Genomic DNA, 27,725 nt, shown 5'->3' on the forward strand with positions numbered 1-27,725 from the left:
AATATTTAACTATTGATGTCAATTTTTGACAATGACTTTGCAGGTTGGTACTTCGAATGTATATTAGGCGTATACTTTTTTCCTGTTACCAAAATATTGATAGTTGTTTTGAGTGTAACGATTGTTTTATTGTTTTTAGACATTGAATTGTAACAAAATGTTTACAATAAAACAAGACATTTTTATAAAAAACTACAATATAATGTAATTAAAAGTTTATTAGTCCTCTACATACATTTTTAACTATTCAAATATGTACAAGAGATTGATTACACATTTCTTTGTGAACTACTTTTGCTGAGTATTATTATAACCACCCCAAAGACTAGATGCTTTTATTTTCTATATTACAATATTAAAAACTGCATATCAAAGGTATAGTATATTTTTGTTCGAATTGTTTACAAGGGCAAGCTAAAATTTCGGGTCATATCAAAATGTAAAACAGACTAGGTAAATTCAGTCAAATATTTTTAGATTTGGTTAATAGAATCAATAATCACAACTGCACAGATTTTCACTCAATTACATAAAAATCATTTTCAATATATATATGAGTTGTATAGTTACAAAAATTTTTCATATTATTTAATAAAATAAAAATAAATATGCCTTGTTCAAAGCTATACCATACTAAAATATTTAACATTGAAATACAATTAAATACTACAGGTGAATATGTGCAGTTAAATTTAAAAGCTAAAACAGAATTCAAATGAAACAATTTTTATAAAAACATTTAAATCTGATATAACATATACATCTTAATAAACATAAAATGGTTTTCAATCGAGGAACTAGTCTTATATAAAACCTATCGCAACTAATAGTATCATTAATACTATTCAGTTAAAATCATTATATAAACATAAAAATCAAATTGCATACTATTTGTACACATTTTTGGTTGACAATAAATTATGTTTTAACAACAAGATGTTTTCGCTGGCTCTGCTTCAACCAAATTAAAATCTAGTCCATTGGGTCTAGCAAAACCGGTCTTTATACCATCCCATCCATCCTCTACCTAAAATAATTCTTTGTTTCATAAAATAGTTTCAAATGTAATTTTAGTGTTACCTTATATTCTCCAGTTTGGATTCTATTATATACTTCTTGGGTCACAGCTTTAAAAGCTTCCTCAACATTCATACCATTTTTTGCAGATGTTTCTATATTAAATAAACCATTTTTCTCAGCAAATGACTTAGCTTCTTCTTGAGATACCTAAGATGATATTTGTAGTTTATTAAATATTCCATATAACCAATCTAATAAATACTTCTCTATGTCCTCCATTGCTGACTAAATCTGCTTTACAACCAACTAAAGCGAACACTGGCCTATGAGGTTCAATATGTCTTCTTGCATCAACCATCCACTGGGGTATATTTTCAAAACTTGTTCTTTGAAATATTGAATAATATAGAACAGCCCCACAAATTATCATATATTTACATACCTATTACATATGTCATAAACTAATAAAGCTCCAACTGAATTTCGATAATATGATTTGGTTATTGAACGAAACCTCTCCTGTCCTGCAGTATCCCATAGTTGTAGTTTAATTCTTGTTCCATTCTTAACCTCTATAAGTCTTGCAAAAAAATCTACACCAACAGTTGGATCTGAAAGCTAAAGGTGAATTTATAGAGAGGACAAAAAAATGAAATCTAGTCATGTGTCCAAAAATTATTCGATTGGAAATACTGTAAAGTACTGTCTGTATAACAATATTGACAAAAATTATAATATAAACAAAGCAGTAACTGGATAATTAATTAGCTTCAATAAAATAACGCGTACTATCAAAACAAATAGTTACCTCAGCAAATTTCCCATCGGTAAAATATTTTAACAAAGAACTTTTTCCAACAGTGCTATCACCTATCAATATCAAACGAAACTGATAATCAAATATTGGCTCTACCATTTTAAATCATTCCTTTTTGTATGGGAAATTATTTCGAAATATTAATTTACTTTCATTATTTAGACACTATACCTTGTCAGACTGTTTATCTGACAAAGTTGACTAATTTGACAGATAATATGTTATTATCATGGAACAAAGGTTGTCTTTTATAACAACTTAAAAAATATGCTGCAAATGTTAAATACATGAGCTAATTTCAATTCTATTTTAATATCAGGATTTTTATTATATTAGAATTTTAATCTATTATAAACCTATTTTATATATATTATAAGATGCATTGCCCAGTTATTATTATACAATCGAAGGTTTTCGATTATTAAGTTATTTTTATTTTTAGGTTATAGTATACATATAACATACGATATTGGCTTATATATTTCTCTTCAATATTTTATTTTAAACGATATAATTTTAATTTAATTTACTTTAATATATAATTAAGATTAGTTATTATCGTTAATAATCATTCAACAAAAATATTAATTGACGATTATACTCAGCACTAATTTCTTTCTGTAATGAAGAAATGTAAAGCTAACTTCATGTCAAATGGTTCCGTTTACTGATTATGCTTACTTTTTCTAGTAGGATTTTGTATTTAAAGCTGTGTAATTTCTTGGTGCACATTGTTTTTAATATACGGTTTTTACTATGAAAGCAATAGTCATTATACTGTAATAAATAATTAACTTAGTGCGCTGTTATAATGGCGGCATCAATAGAAATTCCTCTCCGAGATACGGACGAGGTTAGTAAATTGTTATTACATTGTGAAGTAGTCGTTTAATATCCTTCAATATTAATTTGTTGTTATTTTAGGTTATTGAATTACATTCGGATCAGCTTCCGGATGGAGAAGAAGTTCTTGGTATATTACGCCAAGAAAATACTCAACTTTCAATATGGGTTAATCTTGCTGTAAGTAAAAAATTATTCATAATGAAAAGTATTTATTATGATAATTTATGATAATTTTTTGTGAAGTGCACAAAGGGCAAAGACTCTATAGAATATTTATTTTTAGTTGGAGTACTATAAAGAGGATAAGATTAGAGATTTTATAAAAATTTTAGAAGCATCTAGGACTGATGCCAATGTAGAATATCGTGACTATGAGAAAGATCAAATGCGTGCTTTGGATATGCTTGCAGCATACTATGTACAAGAAGCTAACCATGAGAAAAACAAAGATAAAAAAAGAGAGTTTTTTACTAAAGCGGCTCTTCTTTATACTACTGCTGATAAAATCATTATGTATGATCAGGCAAGTTATTCAGTATATTTAAAGAACATTAATAAGTGAGATTTTTTAGAACCATTTACTTGGAAGAGCATATTTCTGTCTTTTGGAAGGTGACAAAATGGAGCAAGCTGATGCTCAATTTAATTTTGTTTTAAATCAGTCGCCAAACAATATCCCTTCATTACTCGGTAAAGCTTGCATAGCATATAATAAGAAGGATTTTCGTGGAGCATTAGCTTTTTATAAGAAAGCTTTGAGAACTAATCCCAACTGCCCAGCAGCTGTTAGACTTGGTATTTGGTGAGCATTTATTTATAAACATTTTATATTTTAAAGTGTATTTTAGGAATGGGACATTGTTTTATGAAGTTAAATAATCAAGAAAAAGCTCGCTTATCATTTGAGCGAGCACTACAACTAGATCCGAAATGTGTTGGTGCTTTAGTTGGACTGGCAATATTAAAATTAAATTTACAACAACCTGAATCTATCAGGAATGGTGTTCAAATGTTATCAAAGGCATATACTATAGATTCATCAAATCCTATGGTTCTAAATCATTTAGCTAACCATTTTTTCTTTAAGAAAGACTACAGCAAAGTCCAACACTTAGCTTTACATGCCTTTCATAATACTGAAAATGAAGCAATGAGAGCAGAAAGTTGTTATCAGCTAGCTAGAGCATTTCATGTTCAGGGTGATTATGATCAAGCATTTCAATATTATTATCAGGCTACTCAGTTTGCACCAATTGCCTTTGTTTTGCCACATTTCGGTTTGGGACAAATGTACATATATAGGGGGGATACTGAAAATGTAAGTTTTATATATTATTAATTCAAATATATTGTCATAATTTTATTTAAGGCAGCTCAATGTTTTGAAAAAGTGCTCAAAGCACAACCTGGCAATTATGAAACCATGAAAATATTAGGATCATTATATGCTAATTCATCATCACAATCTAAAAGAGATATTGCCAAAAACCATCTCAAAAAGGTCACAGAACAATTTCCTGATGATATTGAAGCTTGGATTGAATTGGCTCAAATCTTAGAGCAGTCTGATTTACAAGGATCACTTAATGCCTACGGCACAGCTATAAACATATTGAAGAAAGCCGTGCAAGCTGATATACCCACTGAAATTTTAAATAATGTAGCTGCTTTACACTACAGGTAACGATATGGCGCTGTATACTGTATCCAATATTAATATCAAAAATATTTCCTTTCAGAACTAATAATTTAGAGGATGCAAAAAAAACATTAGAAGAAGCTTTGGTCAGAGCTAAAGCAGAAGCAGAACATGATCCTCAGTACTACAATTCAATATCAGTAACAATAACTTATAATTTAGCTAGACTGAATGAAGCTTTATGTTTGTTTGATAAGTCTGAGAAGTTATATAAGGATATTTTGAAGGAACATCCTAATTATGTTGACTGTTACTTGAGGTAAAAATTTAATTAATAATTGATAATATTCATTAGTTAAGTTCGTTGGTTTGATTTGTCAATTCAGTTGCATTAATTGCACTTGTGTGATTTATTCATGAAATTGATATAATCAATCTTTTTTTTGTTGATTCTGTACTACTTATTTATGATTTTTTATAGATTAGGTTGTATGGCGAGAGACAAAGGTCACATTTATGAAGCATCAAATTGGTTCAAAGAAGCATTGGGTATCAATTCTGAACATCCAGATGCTTGGTCATTGTTAGGAAACCTACATTTGGCAAAAGCTGAGTGGGGACCTGGCCAAAAGAAGTACGAAAGGATATTAAAGGTATGTAGCCCCATCTCAATTGGTAGTGCTTGTGAATTATATAATTGCAAACTTTTAGAATCCTGCCACATCACAGGATTCATATTCATTAATCGCTCTTGGTAATGTGTGGTTACAAACTCTACACCAACCAACCAAAGATAAAGAAAGGGAAAAACGCCACCAGGAAAGAGCTTTGTCACTATTCAAACAGGTTTTAAAGATTGATCCCAAGAATATATGGGCTGCCAATGGTATAGGAGCCATTTTAGGTAATTTACTTACTCTGCAATAATTTAAAGGAATTTGTGTTTAAAATGTTTTCTTTTAACAGCTCATAAAGGTGCTGTAAATGAAGCTCGCGATATTTTTGCCCAAGTAAGGGAAGCAACTGCTGATTTTTGTGATGTATGGCTCAATATCGCCCACATTTATGTAGAACAAAAACAATTTGTTGGAGCTATTCAAATGGTATGTTTTTGAAGGCATTTTACCGTACATTTATATTAATGATTTATTGATTTTTAGTATGAAAATTGTCTTAGAAAATTTTTTAAGTACAATAATGTTGAAGTATTACAATATCTGGCAAGAGCTTACTATAAAGCGGGTAAGCTGAAGGAAGCAAAGATGGTCCTGTTAAAAGCGAGAAGAGTCGCGCCCCAAGATACTGTGTTGCTTTATAACATTGCTTTAGTGCTGCAGAGATTAGCTACGCAGATATTAAAAGATGAAAAGTCAACTCTTCAAACCGTGCTACAAGCTGTACATGAACTGGGACTTTCTCTTAAGTAAGTAATTGATTTCTAACTCCAGTAAGATAAGAGAAATGAGATTTTGTGGGTTGAATGATAATTTGGAAACATTTTCTGGGAATATTCCGGTTCAGAGGCATAAGTTTTAGGTGTCTTTCAAAGGCAATTAAATAACAAACAAATTTATGATCAATATTTTTACTAGTTCTGTGGAAGTGGAAAGTGGAAGGTTTTAAAAATATGGCACATTCTTGTTGATATTTTTCCAACTCATCTAGTCATCTGAAATAAAAATGGTAGATTTTTAATTACCAAAGTTATTGTCTATGCCTCTGGGAAGTTTAAAACTTTATTTCTTAGCAAAATTACTATTTAAAAGATCTAGTTTTCTGTTTTTAACTTTTTTGAAGCTCTTAAAAATAGCAAAAATTGACAAAATAGATATAGGGATGTATAGAGAGGGTCAATACCTAATTTCAAAGTAGATTTAGTAGAACATAAGATATCATGTTAAACGATTTCAGAAAAGCAGTTTAGAGAAAAAACGAGTATCACTACATAGTATAAAACAAAGTCGCCTTTTCTATCCCTATATCCCTATGTGCGCTTAAATCTTTAAAACTACGCAACGGATTTTGATGCGGTTTTTTTCAATAGATAGAGTGATTCAAGAGGAAGGTTTATATGTATAATACATGCATAATATACTAAGGCAACATTGCTAATTTTAGAGGTTTCTAACGTGATGTCGTAAATTAACCTATTTTTTTAGGCTTATTTAGCAATTAGCAAAAACGCTGCCTAACCCTACGAGTTAGATCAAATTAATGTACTGCAGTATTGTACACCATAAAAAGGTCTACAAAAAAGTCCGCGATGGTATATGTTTATCTTTTAGGGATAACCCACATTAACCATTTTTATTGTTTACTTTTTACGTGGGAAAATGGCTTATTTACGAAGCTATTTTAAGCAATACGGCATTAATCCTTATCGAATTAAGTACCTTAAATACAGTGTGCAATTAATATAGATCAATATAGTTCCTTACAGCATGTAAATTAAACAAATATTTTCGGAGATATTACAAATTTAAAATTTGCGTTTAAAAATGTGTAATGTAATAAAAATTGTATGAATTTAGATATTCCAAAGATAGCAGGAAATCTTCATAGTAAGTATAGGGGAAGAGGAATTGTTTTACTCCAAATTAATGCGTGCAGGCCAAGGGCAGTAATGAATGAACCAAAAATACTGGATCGATTTTAATCATGTTTTCATTGAGTGACATAGGCATATATATTTTATGCCCGTGCAAAGTCGGAGCGGGCCGCTATGTTTTTATATACAACGTTCATATTTTTTCTGTAGTGTATTTAATTTAGTATCAGCATTGCATCCGTGCGAAGCCGGGGCGGGTCGCTAGTTATGTTATATAATGGTTTTCCTATTAACACTGTTTTAATTATTTTTTATTTTTACTCCGTAAAATTCCTTTAAAATTAAATACCCATTTTGATTTTTTATTAAAAATTATTAAAAGGTTTTTATGGTTTATCGATAATATTGATCGATATTTTTTGGCATCCATACTCTGAAGTGAAAATCAGATGACCCTTGAAATATGTTTCATTAGTTTTGATGACTATTAGAGATATAGCAACAGACAGAGGTTCTGATTAAATAAATATGGCTAATATGGTGGGCGTTCTTAATTAAAATTGACTAATTTTTGGGATATTTTTAATCTGTATGACCAATTTTCTTTTATATCCATTTAATCCAACGTTTGAAACATTTGATAATAAAACAATGAATCTATTCTGTTATTGAATGAAATGTCTTATTGGTCGTTGAAAGTTGAACCTAATGTCTACTTCCAGGTATTTTACATATCTCTCCGAGTTTGGTGATAAAATGCGATACGATGTTAATCTAGCTGGCCTTGAAGCGAGGCAATGTAAAGATTTGTTATCACAGGCGCAATATCATGTCGCACGAGCTCGCCGTGTTGATGAGGAAGAAAGACTGCTCCGAAGAAAGCAAGACGAAGAACGTACTGCTTTCAAGATGCGCCAAATTGAAGAACAGGTAAATATAAATACAGTTAATATAAATTACTGTGTTGTACTATAACTTTATACATCTAGAAAAGACGCGAAGAAGAGCATAGAGTTACAAAAGAACAAATGTTACAAAAACGTCAAGAATACAAGGAGAAAACCAAGAATGCTCTCGTATTCCAAGAAATGCCAAGCGAGAAGAAATCTAAAGGACGAGGCAAGAAGTATGTTAAAAACATTTGGTTATAAAAGGATTCAATTCTAATGACAAAATTCGTTTTAGGGATGTATATTTATCTGGTTCTGATAGTGGTCCCGAAAATGTAGAAGATGGAGAATCTAGACCAAAGGAGAAGAAAGAACGCGGTAGAAAACGTAAACGAAGTGGAGATAGGAAGAAGGGTAAAGGTAAACAATCATGGTAATTATAATAAACGTCTGGTATTAAAATATCTTCATCTCCGTAGGTGGCAGAAAGAAGAAGGATATGGATGGCGATAGTGATTCTGATGGAGATGATCGACCTAAAAAGAAAGAACGGAAGAAGCCCGAAAAGAGGAAGTCCAAGAAAGATGAGGGTCTGAGTGCTAAACAGAAATTGAGGATAGTTTCGAAAGCGACTATATCGACGAGTGAAGATGATAGTGATAATGGTAATGATTTCAAATACTAATTATTTGGCTCTTCCAGTTTGACTGAGACTGGCCTGATGTATAGTAATTGTTGTAGAGTACACCTTCAGGCAAGAGCTCTAACATTGCTCGCCACTTTATTATGTTCATAATTCTTTATCATTTTTTGGACTCTTATGTCTAGATTTCTTACAGTCACACGGGTTGCTTTTGGGGAATATTTAAAAATTACTTTGGTGTTCTATTTTTTTGATACCATGTCAATGCTATTTATTATTCCCTGAACAAATTGTGGAAGTGCTAGGGAGTTTATTTGGTTTAATTTCTATTTGTTTCCCTATTGTTGCTATGATATGATATTGTTGATCTACTGGAATATTCATTCTGGTGAAAGGCACGTTTAACTTCATTTTCTGAGCAGTTAGATTCTAACATGTAGTAAATTAAGGATTTAGGGCGATCATTTTTGAGACAGATAATGGTGTGACAGTACGAAGGTATATGTCTGTATATGTGAGTTCTAAGAACTTGACGTCCTGATTATTGATTATTGAATCCTTTCTTTGGAACTAAAAAGTCAAAGAAAGGAACACAGTTGAGATATTGCAACTACACACTTTCCTGGTGTTTTAATCTATATTTTATTTACAGAAAAACGTCTTAAAATTCCTAGCAGTGACGAAAGCGACGCTGGCAAGAAAAGTAAAAAACGCAGAATATCGTCTGGATCTGACCGTAGTTCTAGATCAAGAAGCAGATCGCGTTCCAAATCAAGATCAAGCAGCAGAAGCGGAAAATCAAGGTATGCCCGCCGTTACTTCTTTTGTTTAATAGCATTTAAGAATTAAATATCATGTTTGCAGGTCTAGGTCTAGGTCGAGATCCAAGTCTGCTTCGAGATCAAAGTCGCCCTCTAGATCAAGATCCCGGTCCCGATCAAAATCCAAATCTCGTTCGCGATCAAGATCGAGCAGTAGCGGAAAATCAAGGTAAGAACATAGTGGATAATATAGTTTCGTTTACTGGCCGCATTCGAATTTTTTAAGTCGATTTTGAGTGAAAATTGAAACTTAGTAGAAATAGGAACAATTTTACGTAAGTTTTAACAACAAGTTGAAACAGTGTATCAGGTATTACAGGAAACAATATGGGTTATTAAGAGATTACATTGCCTTACATTGACGATTGATTCATTACAGCTGTACGATTTTTATTGCTTTATTTTATTGTTCTTTATGATATTTTTCTATTTCGATTTAAATTGACAATATTTCTACATTCTATTATACTTTATTTGAATGTTCAGAGCATTATTGATAAAATGTGCTTAATTAATATTGATAGAATATATTGATATATGATAGATCTTATTAATTTATAATTTGTTTATTTAAATAGTAAATTATAATATATTTATTATCATAATAGTTCATCATCTAAAAATAGAAGTATAGTCTAAATTATGTCTTGTAACTTATCCACAATTTTCAAAATATGTAGTGGAGAGAACTTAGATGTCCAATATGATTTTTTTGATGGTGCGGACGATGATAATCTGTGGTATATTGCAATTATTTAATGTAAAATCAACATTGTGTAATGGCAATTATTGTCTTATTTACTGTATAGGAATTTGCAGATCGTCTTTTTGGACTGTAAGTGAATAAAGACTTACCTGCGTTGAATAATGCATTTTTCTGGTTGAAACTTCATGTGATAGTTTGTGAATCTGTGAACTCTTGTTGATAACACCAACGACACCATGAAAGCCATACCGAACAAATTTTTCTAATACAGTTTTTATGTTATCTATCACTTTATTGCTTCAGGTGATAGATTAGTTTCAAGAATCATTTTCTCAACTTTTCAGAGCGTGGCTAGAACAAATTGTCCTGCTGTAGTATTTTAAAAAGTTGCCTACTATGTAGTAAACCAAAAAAAAATCAAAATGTATGCACCGGTTTCTAGTCTACCAAATGGTTCACTCTGATAATTGAAATACCTGGATGCAGGACCAGTTTTATTCCAATTTTTTTTTGATAAATGCTTTGATTTGAATTTAAATTCTAACCTCAACGACACTTGGACTATTATTATACTATTGTGTATAAAAGTTTGTAAGTCCAAAAATTGTATTATAACTTTCAGTGGAAATAAAGGTTCTCTGAAAAAAATGTATTCAAACTATAAACACATTTTAAAACATTTTGAAATTTAAAATGATCTCGAAAAAATTGTCGGAATAATGTTACGGTCTCAAACTTCGTTCTTGTGTTTTTAAAAGTGCTTAGCTGCTCGAGTTTTTTAATGTGTGAATAAAAAGAAACTGCGCGTACATCCAATGAATTAATCAAGGATCCACAGTAAACTAACCAAATAATTTCTTTGATTTCACTGTACCATAATTGAAACCATCTATAGGTCAAGGTCAAGATCAAGATCCAAGTCCGGGTCCAGATCTAAGTCGCCGTCCAAATCACGATCGCGTTCTAGATCAAAGTCGAGGTCCAAGTCACGTTCCCGTTCCAAGTCAAGGTCCCGATCCAGATCCAGGTCCCATTCGCGCTCCAAGTCGAGATCTAGGTCACACTCTAAGTCGAAATCAAGATCAAGGTATTGGATCCATTCATTTTTTTTCTCCTCTGTGATAACTATAATTGTTTTTCTCATTATAGGTCCAGGTCTAAATCGAAATCAAGATCAAGGTAATTGATCCATTAATTTTTTTCTCACTTATGTTAACTAACTGTTTTTGTTTTATTATAGGTCTAGGTCTAAATCGAAATCAAGATCAAGGTAATGGACCCTTTAATTTTTTCTCTTCTATGATAACTAACCGCTTTTTTTTCTGAATATAGGTCCAGGTCTAAATCAGGTTCAAGGTCGAGATCCCCATCCAGGTCTCGTTCGCGCTCACGGTCCAAGTCGAGATCCAGATCTCGGTCGCGCTCCAGATCGAAGTCGAAGTCAAAATCGAGGTCCAGGTCAAGGTCGAAGTCGAAGTCCAAATCGAGGTCCAGGTCCAGGTCGGGTTCTGGCAGTGACTAAGTCAACTTCTGCCCAGAAAATTATTAGTTATCTCATTCTATTTTACACGGTTTAGTTGAGTTATGTGCATATATATAGATTTATTTTCTGGAAACTTAAAGTTAATAATGTGTTTAATTTTCATATTAAATATATCATCAAACATGATTATGGTTTTATTATTTTCTTGGAGCTTATAATATTGGAGTTGAGAAAGTGATACTCAAAAGCGGTCCTTCATTATACAATTTCTTTTGTGTTGCATTTTAGCAAATTCAACCAAAGATCATTGTTTACACTAAAAAATGAGGATTTTCAGCTAACACAACAGAAACATTGCTAAATACTTAGTAAAGGCTTTCAATCTTTCAGTTTATTTGCAGAATATTCGTTTTTCTTAGGTTTATCTCTACAATAGAGTGAGTTAAGACTTAAAGAAAAACATTTTTACAGGATGGGTATGTAGGAGATCCTTACACTTTTACAGTAAATCAGCTTCAACAATAAAATTATTCTTTATATTTTCCAAGTACCTGCAGAAATGTTATAACTTCTATCCAAATTCAGTATTAGAAAACAGAATTAGCATTTTACCACCTTGCCCATATTATAGTCACAGGTTAGCTACTTAAAATGAATCCAACTAATCTTATGATTTTAATTTACTTCAGTTCTTCAAATATACATGACCACTTGCTTTTAATATGAGGTATAGAGAGAACGGGAATTGTAGAAAAGCAGTAAATGGAGAGAATATTATCTATATATCTATAATAATGGAAGGTGCATGGAGAATGGTGATATAATTAAGACTGGCATTGTAGTATAAGAGCATTTGTAGTGCAGAGTGTGTTCTGAGGAATATGATTACTGATTACATGATGTTATGAAAGCATAGCTTGAGAGTGAAGGCCTAATTACACTTCCTTTTTATAAAAAGTTTATGTATATTAATTATATTTGCATCACGTTATACAAAAAGCAAAACACATTAGAACCAAAATAAAACAACTATACTGGTTAGTCGGAAGATACTCTCAACTTGATCTAAAATCAAAGAGGTTGATCTATAATACAATTATAAAGCCAATTTGGACCTATGGGGTTGCACTGTCTGTTGATTTGCTTTTGAAATGTTTATGCAGTTTTTCTTAATGTTAAATGATACTATCCTTTGGAATTCAATACAGTCTAAGCTAAAATTTTTGGGTCGTATATCTTGAGTACCGTAAAACGATGTAAAGGCAGTGTTGGTGCTGTGACTCGGGTGTAGTTGCTATTCAGTCTCCCAAATCCCAACATTATTTCGTTTACCCTCCGAACTGTCGATTATAACTGTTTTTGTAATTGACATTCGGTGGTTCTGAAAATATGTCAGCAAAATTGAGAGGATATTAATATATTTGATTTTTTCTATATTTTTTATTCGTTCGATGGACAATTTTTGATTATTTTTGGCTTTGTTGTCGAAAATAACAGTAATTACAGAAAGCATACGTTTTTTACATACATAAGGTATAGAAAGAGGGAGAATTATAAAATAATTAATCCAAGAGGAAAGAGAGGACTGGTAGTGTAGCATCAGAGCATTTGTGGTGCTGAGTGTGCTGTGAGAAACAAATGTGAGATTTTATGCGACTATAGCTCCAGAGTCAAGGCCTAATTACATTTCTTTTCTACAAAAAGCTTATGTAACTTAGTTATATATGATGGGCTACCTGTTGGTTTATTTTTGAACTGTAGGAAATCGATATAATATCTTGATCAACATGTTTGAAACCAAAGGACAGTGGTTGAACAATAGAAGCATAAAGCATAAGTGACTGTTTACTGTCGGTGTTAAATAAATACTATTCATTTTGGTATTTAATTTTATTGAGAAGTATTTATAAAATACAATAAATAGTAATAAGACATTTTATTGTTTGTTGAAAATAGAAACAAGTAAAAAATAAGTTCGTTGCGTATATATGTATAAATACATAAAATATGAGATTATTCTATTCAGTTACAAGGTTTACATTCAATTAGTTCGTCAAAATAAACACATTCAAAGGGCCAACATCATATACAAAAGACACGTAAAAATTGATAATCTTTAATAGGTCAACTGATCATCTTAAATTGAGTTTTTCAAATAATTAAATGATGTTGACTCTTTAGTTGTCAATTTAACTAAATATGAACCTATTCCTATCATGTAAACTGAGCAATTTTACAGCATTATTGTTCTCTTATACCAACAATCTTATAAAATTAATATCAAATATAAATACAATTACAAGTAAATAACTTACAAAATTATAGTTTTAACCTATTTTAAAAATCTCACTAAAAAGTGAAAATTTGACTAGATTATCTCTTAGTTCACCAAAAAGTGCTCGGATCTTAAAGATGAATATTATTGTTATTTAATTAAAAGTGAGTGGTAGTATCTGATAAAAAATAATTAGTGTTATTTTAGATAGTGTAGGCATTTTAAAATATTATTATCTACATTTAATGAAAGTATGACGTTATAGTGTGTTTCAGTTCAATTGTTGAAAATGCATGACTGATATATGTTAGTTATTACAGAGAATATACTTTTTTTGCGGAGATTTTACTTTATTACAGAGAATTTAATTTTGAAAGTTGGTGATTTAGGCACAAATAAATGATAACTGTGATTATATTTGTTATTCAATGGTATCATTAGTGCCAGATTTGTACTGAGTGTTTTATAAATTTAAGTAAATTTGGCACTAATTTTTATTCCTCCACCTTTTCTGTCAAATCTCACAATAAATGAAACGGATGATGGTAGCGTGAGTTTAATTAGCTTAAAGAATGATGATTCTTATCTAACTAGTGTTTAGGTTTATATGGGTCCCTTAATTCATCATGCGGGTTTTCGGATCAAAGGTGGCCTATTATGTCGAATTAAATATTGTATTTCTTACATTGTTAATGAACGTCAACGAAACCAAGAAATATATTTTAGTATCAATAAGTAAAGTATTTTAAAATTACGCCTAATGAATAATACAATCATAAAGGACAATTTAGAAATTCAGTACAGTTTATATTATGTAATTTATATCATACAGGGTGTATAAAAACGTGGTTTATCAACGAAAAAAACTCATTTCAGGTTTTGAAATAAACAAATAGTAAATGTTCATGCAGTTTTTCTTAACATTAAGTGAGCGATGCTATCTTTTGAAACAGTCTTTGGAATTCAACACAACCTAAGCTGAAGTCGTTTGATTGTTTAATATGTCGTGACTACCGTAGAATGATGTAAAGGTAGTGTTGGTGCTGTGACTCAGGGGAAACGTATCGTTGCTGTTCAGTGTCCCAAATGCCGACAGTATTTCGTTCATCCTCTCCGGACTGTCGACTATAATGTGTTCTTGTAATTGACATTCGGTGGTTCTGAAAATATGTCAAAACAGATTGAGAGGTTATTAATATAATTGATATTTTTGACATTTTTGATAAATGAAGATTTATTCCATGGTATTTTTTAGAATTATTTTTGGTTTTGTTATCGAAAGTAATGTTAGTAGCACAATTAAATATTATTTACATCAATACTCTGGCATATATTCATAACAATCATATAGGGTGGGCCATCAGTTAGTTTCTTTTGGATATTGCTTTCATTGGAATCAAAATTAGTTTAAATATATATTGTTTAGTATTAGCCACATTTACCAAAGGTGGATATTTAGTGGTTAATCCGTCAATTGTTGTTTTTGATGCTTAATTTTAAAGGTAATAAAAATATATGGTTTGTTTGATTTATACAGTCTTAAGGCAACAGAAATATTGGAGGGTTAACTTTTACAGCGATTAACTTTAACTTGCATTAAAATTTCGACAAATTAACGTTTTAATTATTATCGTAGTAAAAAATAATTGCTAAGTTAAGTTCTGGACTACATCCTTTTTATGATTTATTAAACCAATCTAGTAAATTAACAGTATATGCTTTTATCTTAATTAACAACGGTTTTAAAGTTACAAGGTACTTATTCAACGATAGATACTTTGGTGTTAACATTTATACTGAGTTTTACTAACAACTTCATTGAACTAGATCAAATTGTTTTACTCTCATTAATCTTAAGACTAAGCCATCATTATCTAGAAGCTGAAAAATCTTAACATTGATGTGCTGTGGAGCCTCTGTGCATGTGTTTGGTCACAGTCCTTGATAACGTTATCGACAATTTCTACCTTCACACCCTTATACAGATTGTCATTATGAATGTACCATGGAGAATCAACAATACCTCGCAGTGCCTCGTGTTGGAGTCTTCCTATGATATTTCTATTGCTTTGGCTGGTACAACCCAAGAGATGAACCCCAAAAGCCCACACTGGTTTTAATACTTCTTGGTAAAGAAAAAGCTTATATACTGATAGGGCTGAATATCTGCCCAATAACCAGTACCTTTTTCCTATTTCAGCTTGAGTTTTTCACATTTTTTCTTAACATTTGGCTTCCACCTAAGTCTAATATCAAGGGTCATGCCAGGATATACTTGCTGGTGCTTGCACTTGCAATATGCACCGATTATTTTTATTCATTTTAATGCGCCATTTTTCTGTCCAGCATTGTATTTAGGCAATAACTGTTTGTAACTTTTCGGTTGATTTAGTGTTCATTTACATCATTTACAAGTGTAGCAACAACATTTTCATTGAATTTAGGCAAGTTCTGAGAGTATAGCAGATAAAGGACTGTTCCCAATACACTTGTTTGTGGCACACCTGCTTGTATTTTCCTCAAGTCAGCATAGACATCCTCTTGTTGGACTCTGAAGTACCGGCCAGTTATAAATGACTCTAAAATGTTTGAATATTGGCCATTTTGAATGGGAGAATCATTTTAATCTTGTTCTTTAAACCTAATGCTACACTTTTTCGAGAGCTTGAGAAAAAATTGGATTAAATATGTTCACTTTTGACTATTGTCATTTTAATTTTGATACTATTTCATTTCATTCTTCCATAATTAACAACAAATAACCACTATCTCAGGTAGGTGGTAAATGGTTAATGTTCTTTTTCGTTGGAACATTTTGTTAAGAACGAACTACACCTATTTATCTTTTCTCTATTTTTTTTATTTATATTAAATCATCGTCTTTTTTATAATGGTCGATATGCTTTTGTTTGTTGTTTTCTAAAAGAATTGATTTTGATTTTTGCAGACCAAAATTCGTTGCAAATACTTTGTGTTCATTATTAAACCCTGTAATTTCAAGTTCAAAAATAAACCCACAGATGGACCATCCTATTGATTCACAAAAGCAATATCGGTTATTTTGTTATTAAAAATGAATATTAGTTACCTTAAGTCATTTAAGGACGTAAGTAAAGATGATTCATGTTGTTTGATTTTAGTGCTGTTACATTAACAACAGCTAAAGAGAAACTAAAAAAATACGATATAACAGTTTTGTTTTGTGAGGTGGCAAGCTCTTGAGAAATCCATGGAATGAAAATAGCTTCTCTGGGACGTAGTAGAAATCAGAAAAGGTTTTCATTGTACAGAATTTTAGATTTTATTATATGCAAGCTATACAATAATACGTTACCTGTTGTTGAGTTGGTGCTGATGGGAATGATGATGGGTTCTAACTTGGTTTACTAAGATATTTCCCATGGGTCTTGTCGAAGTTTGTTTTATCGAATAAATATAGACACCGGTCATTGATAGTGTATATGAAAGAAAATATAATGCGTGAAACTGAAAGAACACAGTTTAGTACCTGGTATTGGAATAATCATCAGGTATAGTACCTTGTAGTTGAATAATAGTATTCCTATAATGAGAGTGTAGAAATTTCCCGATAAAAGGGACAGATGTAAAGCAGTAGTGCCCATGTTTAATAGGAATAAACTAGAAAATGTACAAAATATAAACTGGCACGCTGAAAAGGATGAGAGTAAAGCACTTGAATTTTTCCAAGTAGATGAAATGAGTGTTTGTTTCTCTAACAGTAACCTAAAATATAATATTTAATTATTAATATGAGGGCAACATGAAAATTATTTTGGTAACTAATCAGTAAGTATCAAATAATAAAATAATAAAATATATAAATTAATAAAATAATAATAAACAATAATAAAATTATGTGGTCTTACTATCTATATCTTTTTTGATTGAAAATAATAATGAGCGTTGGGAACTATCGACTGAAAATGACTATCAACTATTTAGTAATTGACTACTTTTTACTATCGACTGTTTAAGTCGCTATTTTCGGTCCGACTAGTTTTACTACTTTTTACTATCGACTGTTTCAGTCGTGTACTTTCAGTTACTATCTGCGATCTTAAAAATAATGTGTCGAATTTATGAATACATAGACTTATATGTAATATATAGTCTATTCAAAGTTTTTTTGTACATACGTCATCAAGATGTTTAATGTATTGCCTGCCGCAATTTGTAAATTCGTTTCAGAATCAGACAATATTTTCCTTCTCATTTTATTCTCGTTAAAAGAGACAGTGCTGTCTGTTTAGTTCGAACACGTAAACGAATGAGCCTGTCAAAGTCATTCGGTTGTCAGACGTATGCAAAATTCTTGAAAGCAGTAGTGATAAGAGGTTATAAGTCTAACCTATAAACTATTGTGGCTGTATAATTAACTGTAGTTTTTAGATGTACTATAATGTTAAAATAAACTATATTTGATAACATTTTTGTTCAATTATTATATTTAGATTAGAATTTTGTTGTGTATCAAAGCTCAACTGAACTAAAACTCAGAGTTGATGCAGCAATATTGCGACGTTTTAACGTAAAAAATTTAAATGAGGTACGTACAAAATAACTTTGAACAGACTATATATGGTTTTGTGTTTTGTTTGTAGTAGTATTGTAAATAAAAATATATTGTACATTAATATAGCACCATTTTGGAACTCTAGATTAGACTCCGACGCATCTTTGATGCATCACAGCTTAATATCAGGTTATTTTCCAAGGTGTTGAATTATGATTCAGAAGTCATTTTATTTGCATGTTAGAAAAAAAATTAGATAGCGTTCAACATGTGGTTTGCTACCCAGATTTTAACTGGTTTTCTAGCTCTTAAGTCAAACTTGGTATATATATGAGTTGAGTGCTATGAGTCCGTTAAAATCATATGTTTAAGAGGCCACAAGCAGATGAATGGAGGAAGAACCCCCAGCTAATTGAAAATGTTAAGACAGAAGACCAGAATATTTCCCATAGGTATTTAGATAGGAAAATACGCTTCAATTGATGACAATAAGTTTGAAACCAATTGAAATATGCCAGCCAGTCTAATTTATTAATGATTTAGTGATTTCAGGAGATTGTTTAAACCCATCTACTTGGTACTCATTTACATCTACAGTGATGCTAATCTTTAGTCAAAGTAAGAAGATCTGAACACAGTCGGCACCATTAATACAAGAAATAAACAGCCACAAATAATATCTTCATCTGAAAATTAGCAACGAAGCTTTGTTTTTAATTTTTCAAATTTTATGTTAACATTTTATACATTTTAAGGAGTCATAAACTAGAGTTTTTACAAAGTGTATATATTTCATGTTGCCCCATATAAATTCCTTGATACTTACATTTGAACGCCACTCACAATACTCCCAAACAGACCTAAGAGTCCTAAATATTCAATTATGTCAGTATTTTTGACAGATAATTCTTGCAAAACGGTCACAATGGCGAATAGTACCGCACCACCTAGGCACAACATGTCTCCAACTAGTTGATTTTTTCCTTGAAAACATTTTTGCATGTTATTAAATAAAATTGTTTCTAGAAAACATGCTTACCATCGATTTTGGTGTCTTCAATATTAGCCCATACCAGGCATCCTACTCCTATTAAGCAAACTGATACAGCCATTATATGCACCATACGATATCTAACACCAAGTATTAAACAGCTTAGTGCTAGAGCTACTGGAATTGCGACACATCCGAGCAGCTAAAATATATAAAAAAATTAGTATAGATACACTAAAATAATTGGCAAAATATCTTATTATTTTAAAGTATTTTTTTTTGCAATTGAACATAAATTAATTTTAAGAAATATCTAATAGGTTAATTGAACAGTCCCTGCCCTGACATATAGATGGCGCTACCAGTATTAAATCCATATGTTTTTTTAGTTAGCCCTAATCCTCAAAAGATGCGTGTATAAATTTGATAGCTGTCGAATCATTAGTTTGTGAATTATAGCATTTTGAGTGAAGCAACTTTTGTTATTGTGAGAAAAAAATGGATAAAAAGGAATTTCGAGTGTTGATAAAATATTGCTTTTGAAAGGGAGAAATACAGTTGAAGCAAAAACTTGGCTTGATGCCGAGTTTCTGGCCACTGCCCCAGGAAAATCAACCATCAAGGATTGGTATGCTAAGTTTAGACGTGGTCAAATGAGCATCGAAGACGGTGAATGCAGTGGATGCCCAAAAGAGGTTGTTACCGACGAAAAGATTTAAAAAATCGACAAAATGATTTTGATATTAAATGACCGTAAATTAAAATTGAATGAAATTGCAGTGACTCTAAAGATATCAACTGAACGTGTATATCATATCATTCACGAATATTTGGGTAAGAGAAAGCTTTGTGCAAAGTGGGTGCCGCGCGAGCTCACTTTTGACCAAAAACAACGACAAGTTAATGATTCGGAGCCCTGTTTGAAGATGATCGATAATCGACGGTCATCCGAGTGGACTGCACACGCTGAACCCAAAAGAATGCTCGCTGGAAAGAAATTTTCATCCAATGAAGAGGTGATCTCCGAAACTGAGGACCATTTTGAAGAAAAGGACAAATCGTACTACAAAAATGGTATCGAAAAATTGGAGGGTCTCTATAATCAGTGCATTACCCTTGAAGGGAATTATGTTGAATAAAAAAAACTAATTTTGCCAAAAAAATGTGTTTTACTATGATAGGCCGGGGACTTTTCAATTGACCTGTTATCTATTTGAAGTGTGTTTTCTTTTTTTGCTGAACTAAACTTTTTTCATTAATTAAATTTTTTAAAATTACCTATAAGATTATTTAGTTATCTCTGTAATATTATATTTATTTATTTAATTATTTGTTATTATTTTTACATATATATCTTTAGAATAAAATTGTATACACATATATGGAATCTTGATTAAGTTTTGGCAATTTAAAAATATCGGAATATCATGCAAGTTGCCAACAAAATTATAAATGCATCTAAAAAATATATTATACTTTAGTTTCATCCACCTAAAAGTGGAAATAAAAATCATAGACATACATGAGTATTTTCAAGATCGTGGAATGTTATTAGTTTTATAACGTTGAAAAAACGTTTTTATTTCTAATGACGACTAATTTTTGGAATAAATATTATTTTGAAGGATGTACTCTTCGTTATAAAGAAGGTTTAAAAACGGTATTGAGTTTTTTTTAATAGTCATTAACATAATATAGTCGTGATAAGTCAGGATCAATAAATATTGAATAAAAAATAACTATCAATGAAGTATATAAATAATAATTAAAGGAAATAAAGTGTAAAAAGCGGCTGGATATGGTCAAATAACTGGAAAAGTGTCGCTAGAACTAACAGAAAATTGATTGCAACAATGATTGGTTGAAATCACAATGATATTAAATCCTGGAACAAAAATCAAAAAAGCCCTAGAAGTTTATTAGCTTGAGGCTTCATATAATAATTGAAAATATTAAAACTATTCCGGAACTTGGATTCGGATTTCATGATAAGCCGTAACTATAGAACAAATTCTTAGACTGAGAAACCAAATAACCACAGACATAAAAGGTAAAAGGTATTTCCCAACTGCATTCTTGGATATATTGGATATATTATTTAAGAGTTTTGTCCATAATTATGATATGTAAGATTGTAAGTTAAACTACAAAAGGTTCTCATTCATTAGCAGTTTCAGCTACTGAAATATTATTTTGCGGATAGTCAGTTTACTGTAAAACGAGATGTTGAATAGAGTGAACCTCTTTTTGCCTCTCCTGTATATTGTTATATGCACGAGAACCCAGCGATATCATCAAGGAGACCCCATACATACCTTAAGAGAATACAAAAGTTGTCGTATCAAAGCCAATCAGCAAAATAAATGAAACAGACAAATGCCCACCAGTGAATGTGAATGTAAATCAGAACTACTTCAGGCGCCAGAAATATCTTGATGTGCATAAAGACTGCCTAAATTGGAAGAACCGTATACTTTTTTTTTCTGTCTCCTCAAAGGCTCCTTTTACCAACTAGGTGTTTATCGGGAGTGGACCTACAGTTTAACGTGGTCTCCGAACCACGGTCCTCGGCCTTAAGCCTACCGACTGGCGAGTGACCAACTCAGAAATCATCCCAGAAGACATCCGGTCTTATCCAGCCTGGTTACAGGCGTGATTGGGATCATTCTCTTGTCAGATTTTGCACTCTTGTCTAGGAAAATCACAAATATAAATTTACGGACCATGCCTCAGCAGGATTCGAACTCGTGACTTTTGTATATTGACTTTTGTATATTGATATTGTATATGTGATATCGTATCATAACAAATATTTGTTGCCCATTGGGCATATTGTTGAACTTCTAAAGGTAATAAAAATTATAGTTATAGTTATATTATAGCATGTAATAGGTGGTAAATGTTTTTGTAAATAATTTCTTTTAATTTAAATTATTTATAAATAACAAATTATGCATTATGTTTTTTATTATTTAGATTATTACATCAGTTTTTTATTGTTTGGACAATAAAGTTTATTTAATTTTAAACATATATTTTTGTCTACAAGCTAGAAAAACCAACCTAGACCAAAATTATTTTTTTATTTTGCTGCAAAAGGGTATTTTATTTGTTGTTCATAAGTTGAATTGTAAAAGAACATTCAATTAATCATTTATCATTATCAATTAATGAATCATTAGTGTATACAATGGCGTTAAGAGTTAAAAAGTTTATTTAAAGTTACATCAAGTTCTTTGAAGTGTTTTGTTCTGGTTACTCTAATATTTATTATTAAACTAGTTTTTTGTATAAAGAATTGGCATATATATCAACGTTTTTTTACATCTTCGTGTTACTCTTGGCACGGTTACAATTATAGCATGTGATAGGTGGTAAAAGTTTTTGTAAATAATTTCTCTTAATTTAAATTATTAATAAATAACAAATTATGTATTATGTATTTTATTATTTAGATTATTACATCAGTTTTTTTAGACAATAATGTTTATTTAATTTTAAACATATATTTTTGTCTACAAGCTAGAAAAACCAACCTAGACCTAATTTTTTTTTATTTTTCTGCAAAAGGGTCTTTTATTTGTTGTTCATAAGTTGAATTGTAAAAGAACATTCAATTAATCATTTATCATTATCAATTAATGAATCATTAGTGTATATAATGATGTTAAGAGTGAACAAGTTTATTTAAAGTTACATCAAGTTTTCGAAGTGTTTTGTTCTTGTTATTCTAATATTTGTTATTAAACTAGTTTTTTATATAAAGAGTTGGGATATATATATCAACGTTTTTTTACATCTTCGTGTTACTCTTGGCACGATTACAATTATGCCATGTAATAGGTGGTAAAAGTATTTGTAAATAATTTCTCTTAATTTAAATTATTAATAAATAACAAATTATGTATTATGTATTTTATTATTTAGATTATTACATCAGTTTTTTTAGACAATAATGTTTATTTAATTTTAAATATATATTTTTGTCTACAAGCTAGAAAAACCAACCTAGACCTAATTTTTTTTTATTTTTCTGCAAAAGGGTCTTTTATTTGTTGTTCATAAGTTGAATTGTAAAAGAACATTCAATTAATCATTTATCATTATCAATTAATGAATCATTAGTGTATATAATGATGTTAAGAGTGAACAAGTTTATTTAAAGTTACATCAAGTTTTTGAAGTGTTTTGTTCTTGTTATTCTAATATTTGTTATTAAACTAGTTTTTTATATAAAGAGTTGGGATATATATATCAACGCTTTTTTACATCTTCGTGTTACTCTTGGCACGGTTACAATTATGCCATGTAATAGGTGGTAAAAGTATTTGTAAATAATTTCTCTTAATTTAAATTATTAATAAATAACAAATTATGTATTTTATTATTTAGATTATTACATCAGTTTTTTTGGACAATAATGTTTATTTAATTTTAAACATATAATTTTGTCTACAAGTTAGAAAAACCAATCTAGACCTAATTTTTCTTATTTTGCTGCAAAAGGGTCTTTTATTTGTTGTTGATAAGTTGTGTTGTAAAAGAACATTCAATTAATCATTTATCATTATAAATTTATGAATCATTAGTGTATACAATGGCGTTAAGAGTTAACAAGTTGTTTCAATCTTAAATCAAGTTCTTTGAAGTGTTTTGTTCTTGTTATTCTAATATTTTTTAATGACTTAGTTATTTATACAAAGGGTTGGGATATATATCAAATTTTTTTTTTCATTTTAAGGATTATGACTCATTGCATCTGTGGTTTATACACATACATATTTAAATACACGTGACAAGAAGGGTAGAGTGGATTACCAATAAAATATTCATACCTGTATGCTCGTTAACGTTGTAAATTGATGTGCTGTGCTCATCAACGTATTAGCCTCGACATCGATAACACACAGAAGCAGATACCTCCATCCTCTCGACCTTATGATCGAGATTAGACCTCGTTCACCTCTCCTGAAAGCTAACCAGCTCGTGTAGATAGCACAAAGGAACATGTAATGCGGAAAGGATTGTCCGGTGGGTAACACATCACTGGATCCCGAGTTGATGTAATGAGCCAGCGTGTTGTTCGCACACAGTATCAGAGAAAGAAACTGTCCTAAAATTATGTTCTGCCACACTTTCCTACAAGAGAGAAAAAAAAAACACACCTCACGTCACGACGTCGTGTTTTTGACCGGCTAATTACCATTTTCCTAATTCAGACAGATTGTTTCCTATTTTATCACAAAAGTCAACACTATCAGTGGTATCTCCCATATTTTTGTAGTACTCATTAAAGAGGGATTTCTTGTTTGTTTGCCTTGCCCCTAACGCAAAACAAACGGGTGGGGCAGTGCGAGACTCGCCGCTCACAACCCCATGTAAATTCAAATCCAGCGCGCAAGCGTTCTCTATTTGTATTTTGAACTGGGCGAGTGTCGGTCGCGCCATCTGTCGGTGACGACCGGAGCTTTTTCCCTATGCCTCTAAAATAATAAAGTCCGCTTCATCGTGGTTGAATTATTTATTCTATCGATAATTTAAGCTTGCCGGCTTGCTGACGCATTGGTAAAGGCAACAGGATGGTCCTCCTACTGTTGCGATAGCCGCGGGTTCGAATCCTGCTTGGGCATGATCGTAAATTTATGTTTGTGATTGTTTAATATTCGTGATTGTTCATAGGCAAGAGTGCAAAATCCGACAAGGAAAATGATTCTCGTCACGCCAGTAACCAGGCTGGGTAAGACCGGATGTCTTCTGGGATGATTTCTGAGTTGGTCACTCGCCGGTCGGTAGGCTTAACGACGAGGACCGTGGTTCGGAGTCCACGTTAAATAGTAGGTCCAGTCCAGATAAACCTATAGCTGGTAAAAGGAGACTTTAAAATATGTAAAAAAAGACATGAAAATAATTTCAGAACAAAACAATCGTCATCAGTTTGTCTAAAACTTTTATGTTTCTGTTATATTAAAAATAATTTGTAAAAAAATTAGGAAGTATGAGGAATTAACATAACAAGAGTCTATTGGTAGGGACGCCTGGTATACTCATTAAAATTTGATTTTGCTACGTTGCCAGCTCTTATAAATAGTACTAGATTCAAAGGAAATATTAGAAAAGAGTTATTTTTAAATCAATTGTTTATTTGTTTGGCATATTAGGATTCAAACACTTTATCATAACGTTGTTTGCTATACTAAATTTACTTTATTATATCCTATAGATGGGGTTTATTGAACCACCCAAAGGAGACATTTATAAAAACAAAAATATAACAAATGTTGGGAGACTCCTCATAAAAAGAAAACATAACTAATTGAAAGAAAAATAAGTTAATTAATTTAGCCACGGTCAGAGTTCCCCAGATGTTTGGAAGATGGCTGAAATTGTAGCTTGTAGTAATATGTAAAGTATTTGAGAAACTGTTTTCTGTTGAAATTCTGTTGAAAACAATTAAACCGATTCTAGAGAGAAAAACCAAACACATCCTTTGGGGTTGTTAACAAACATTCGACAATTGATCAGGCGGGTAGAACAGATCTAATTGAAAACTGCTATGAAGCTAAAAAGGTGTCTTCAGCTAGATTGATCAAAAATATCACGACGGCTACATTTGCTGATAACACTGCTATTCTCATAGTCGGAGACAACAGCGTAGAAGTCAAACGAAAATGGCAATAGGCAAGTGACAATAAACTTTGAAAATAAAAGTTAACGAAAGTAAATCTGTGCATTTACACTTCACGTATAATCAAACCGCACAAACGCAACAACAATATATAATAGTATCCTTCCATATAGCAACAACGCTAAGTATCTTGGAATGAATCTTGATGCAACATTTCGCTGGAAGGAACATGTAAAAAACAAATATGTTGTTTAAGCAAATATTGAAACCTATATGGACATACGGAATTCAATTATGGGGAAGTTCCGTGAAAACTAATATAAATACAATGGAAGCTTTCCAGAAAAAAGTCCTAAGAACTATTGTACGTGCATCAAGATACTGCAGGACTGCGACTATGATTCAGGAAATCAAGAGATTTTTAAGAGAGACATCATGATATACTCCATTCTTATGTCTGTATCGTAAAGTGTATAACTAATACAATAAGTAATACAACTCTTAGACAACACCAGAAGAGGAATAAATTAAGTATTATTTTTACATTCGAAACACTACTCTGGCTAAAATTGTTATAAACGTTTATAAACCCTAATTTTTTTTCGCTAGAAATATATTTTATTAAGTAAACAATCATTTAAATATTTTTACATGTATGTAATTTGCATCGATATAATTAGGGAAATGACCCCGACAATAACTAAATATGATATCAAACACTCAACAATTGACGTAATAAGTTAAGTATTTGAGTTATATATTTGAAATTAACTAAATTATTTTATATTCATTCAATTAAATTTAACTACTTAGGGCAGATAACCTGATTATTTAAAGACTAATAAAAACGATTGTCAGAACCTCATATTCTATGTGTTTGATTTGTAGAAGAACTTGTCCCTCAGTAAAAATAAATAATTATAAACTCCCGCAAGCAGACAACGTTAAATATCAGTAAGTCAATTCTTAGGCTGATTTGGACCTATGGTATTGAAATGTTGGATTACAACTAGCAAATCTAACATAGATATACTCCAGAGGTTCCAGAATAAAGTGTTGCGAATCTTCGTCGATGCCTCATATTGCGTCTCCAACAAAATGATTCAGCGCGACATCCCGAGAACCCATAATAATGTTTGTGATTCGAAATGTTAGTGCGAGGTACTCTTCAAGACTGTTAGTGCAATGCACAGTTAAATGTGCGCGATGACAGTGAAGTGCGTAGGCTCAAACGTAAATTACCATACGATCTGATTAACAGACACATACAGTGAGATATAATAATCTCTAGAATAAGTTAGGATGATCACTTACTGAAGCGATCTTCTACAAGTCAGTAGAGTTATGTTATATAACGGAAATCATATAATAATACTTATTGCCCACGGGCAGATTGTTGAGGATCAAAGAGACTAATAAAAAAACTTTTTGCGAGATACCTCAAAGATCACCCTGTATTACATTATTCCCCCTCTATTATATGGGTCATATCAAAATTCTTGAGCTCTAAAACAGAAATATTGATCGTTTTTCAAAGATTTGTGGGGTGTGTTTTTGTATATATGTTTACGATCGATGTCCGTCCACATGTTACCTAAGTAATCCACACACCTAGGCTTGGTAAATATAGTAGGCTGGGGTAGAAGGTTGAACGGTTATACGGGGGTTACTCTAAGGAAAATACCAATAAAGTTAATCTTTTAAGTCAAGTTATGGCTGTTCCAAATCCCATTTAAACCAGAAATGTAATGATTCACGCTAGAAAGATCGGTTCAATAATATATATAATATATTAAGTGCTTGTATGTATTTTGATCAGCGATTTCTATTACGCTTCATTTTACTACAAAAACTCCTTAAAAACTTATTAATTTTCACTGGTGTTTT

At 31.1% G+C, this 27,725-nt stretch overlaps 3 protein-coding genes across 5 annotated transcripts; 1 reads left to right on the top strand and 2 right to left on the bottom strand.

The window, feature by feature from the left end:
- Nucleotides 1-200: 200 nt before the first annotated feature.
- Rab39 (RAS oncogene family member Rab39) lies at nt 201-2,226 on the bottom strand. Its single transcript, XM_076396938.1, has 5 exons — nt 1,829-2,226; nt 1,463-1,638; nt 1,283-1,406; nt 1,081-1,227; nt 201-1,027 (listed from the first exon to the last, which is right to left on the bottom strand). The coding sequence occupies exons 1-5, from the start codon at nt 1,934-1,936 to the stop codon at nt 926-928; spliced, it is 657 nt and encodes a 218-aa protein (XP_076253053.1). The 5' UTR covers nt 1,937-2,226; the 3' UTR covers nt 201-925.
- Nucleotides 2,227-2,483: 257 nt separating this feature from the next.
- Ctr9 (RNA polymerase-associated protein Ctr9) lies at nt 2,484-11,599 on the top strand. Of its 2 annotated transcripts, XM_076396942.1 has the most exons (21): nt 2,484-2,690; nt 2,762-2,860; nt 2,967-3,206; nt 3,256-3,478; nt 3,532-4,001; nt 4,053-4,363; nt 4,423-4,641; nt 4,804-4,975; nt 5,034-5,226; nt 5,289-5,425; nt 5,483-5,745; nt 7,593-7,800; nt 7,860-7,996; nt 8,056-8,180; nt 8,240-8,425; nt 9,056-9,206; nt 9,268-9,393; nt 10,826-11,017; nt 11,080-11,109; nt 11,171-11,200; nt 11,263-11,599. In XM_076396942.1, exons 1-21 carry the CDS (start codon nt 2,649-2,651, stop codon nt 11,450-11,452), a joined length of 3,744 nt encoding a protein of 1,247 aa, XP_076253057.1. In that variant the 5' UTR covers nt 2,484-2,648; the 3' UTR covers nt 11,453-11,599. The 2 variants fall into 2 exon arrangements, with proteins under 2 accessions (XP_076253057.1, XP_076253058.1); XM_076396943.1 differs by lacking the exon at nt 11,080-11,109.
- Nucleotides 11,600-13,328: 1,729 nt separating this feature from the next.
- On the bottom strand, nt 13,329-24,577 carry LOC143191644 (solute carrier family 35 member F2). 2 transcript variants are annotated; one of them, XM_076396945.1, is made up of 8 exons: nt 24,417-24,577; nt 24,049-24,352; nt 19,262-19,415; nt 19,049-19,205; nt 17,228-17,432; nt 17,023-17,174; nt 16,777-16,859; nt 14,709-14,848 (listed from the first exon to the last, which is right to left on the bottom strand). In XM_076396945.1, the coding sequence occupies exons 1-7, from the start codon at nt 24,485-24,487 to the stop codon at nt 16,787-16,789; spliced, it is 1,116 nt and encodes a 371-aa protein (XP_076253060.1). In that variant the 5' UTR covers nt 24,488-24,577; the 3' UTR covers nt 14,709-14,848; nt 16,777-16,786. The 2 variants fall into 2 exon arrangements, with proteins under 2 accessions (XP_076253059.1, XP_076253060.1); XM_076396944.1 differs by lacking the exon at nt 16,777-16,859 and having other exon boundaries at nt 13,329-14,848.
- Between the last annotated feature and the right edge of the window lie 3,148 nt (nt 24,578-27,725).

The sequence above is a fragment of the Rhynchophorus ferrugineus genome, unplaced genomic scaffold (genome assembly GCF_030347505.1).
Source record: "Rhynchophorus ferrugineus isolate W39M unplaced genomic scaffold, kcgeb_rfMv2 rfM2, whole genome shotgun sequence".
NCBI lineage: Eukaryota > Metazoa > Arthropoda > Insecta > Coleoptera > Curculionidae > Rhynchophorus > Rhynchophorus ferrugineus.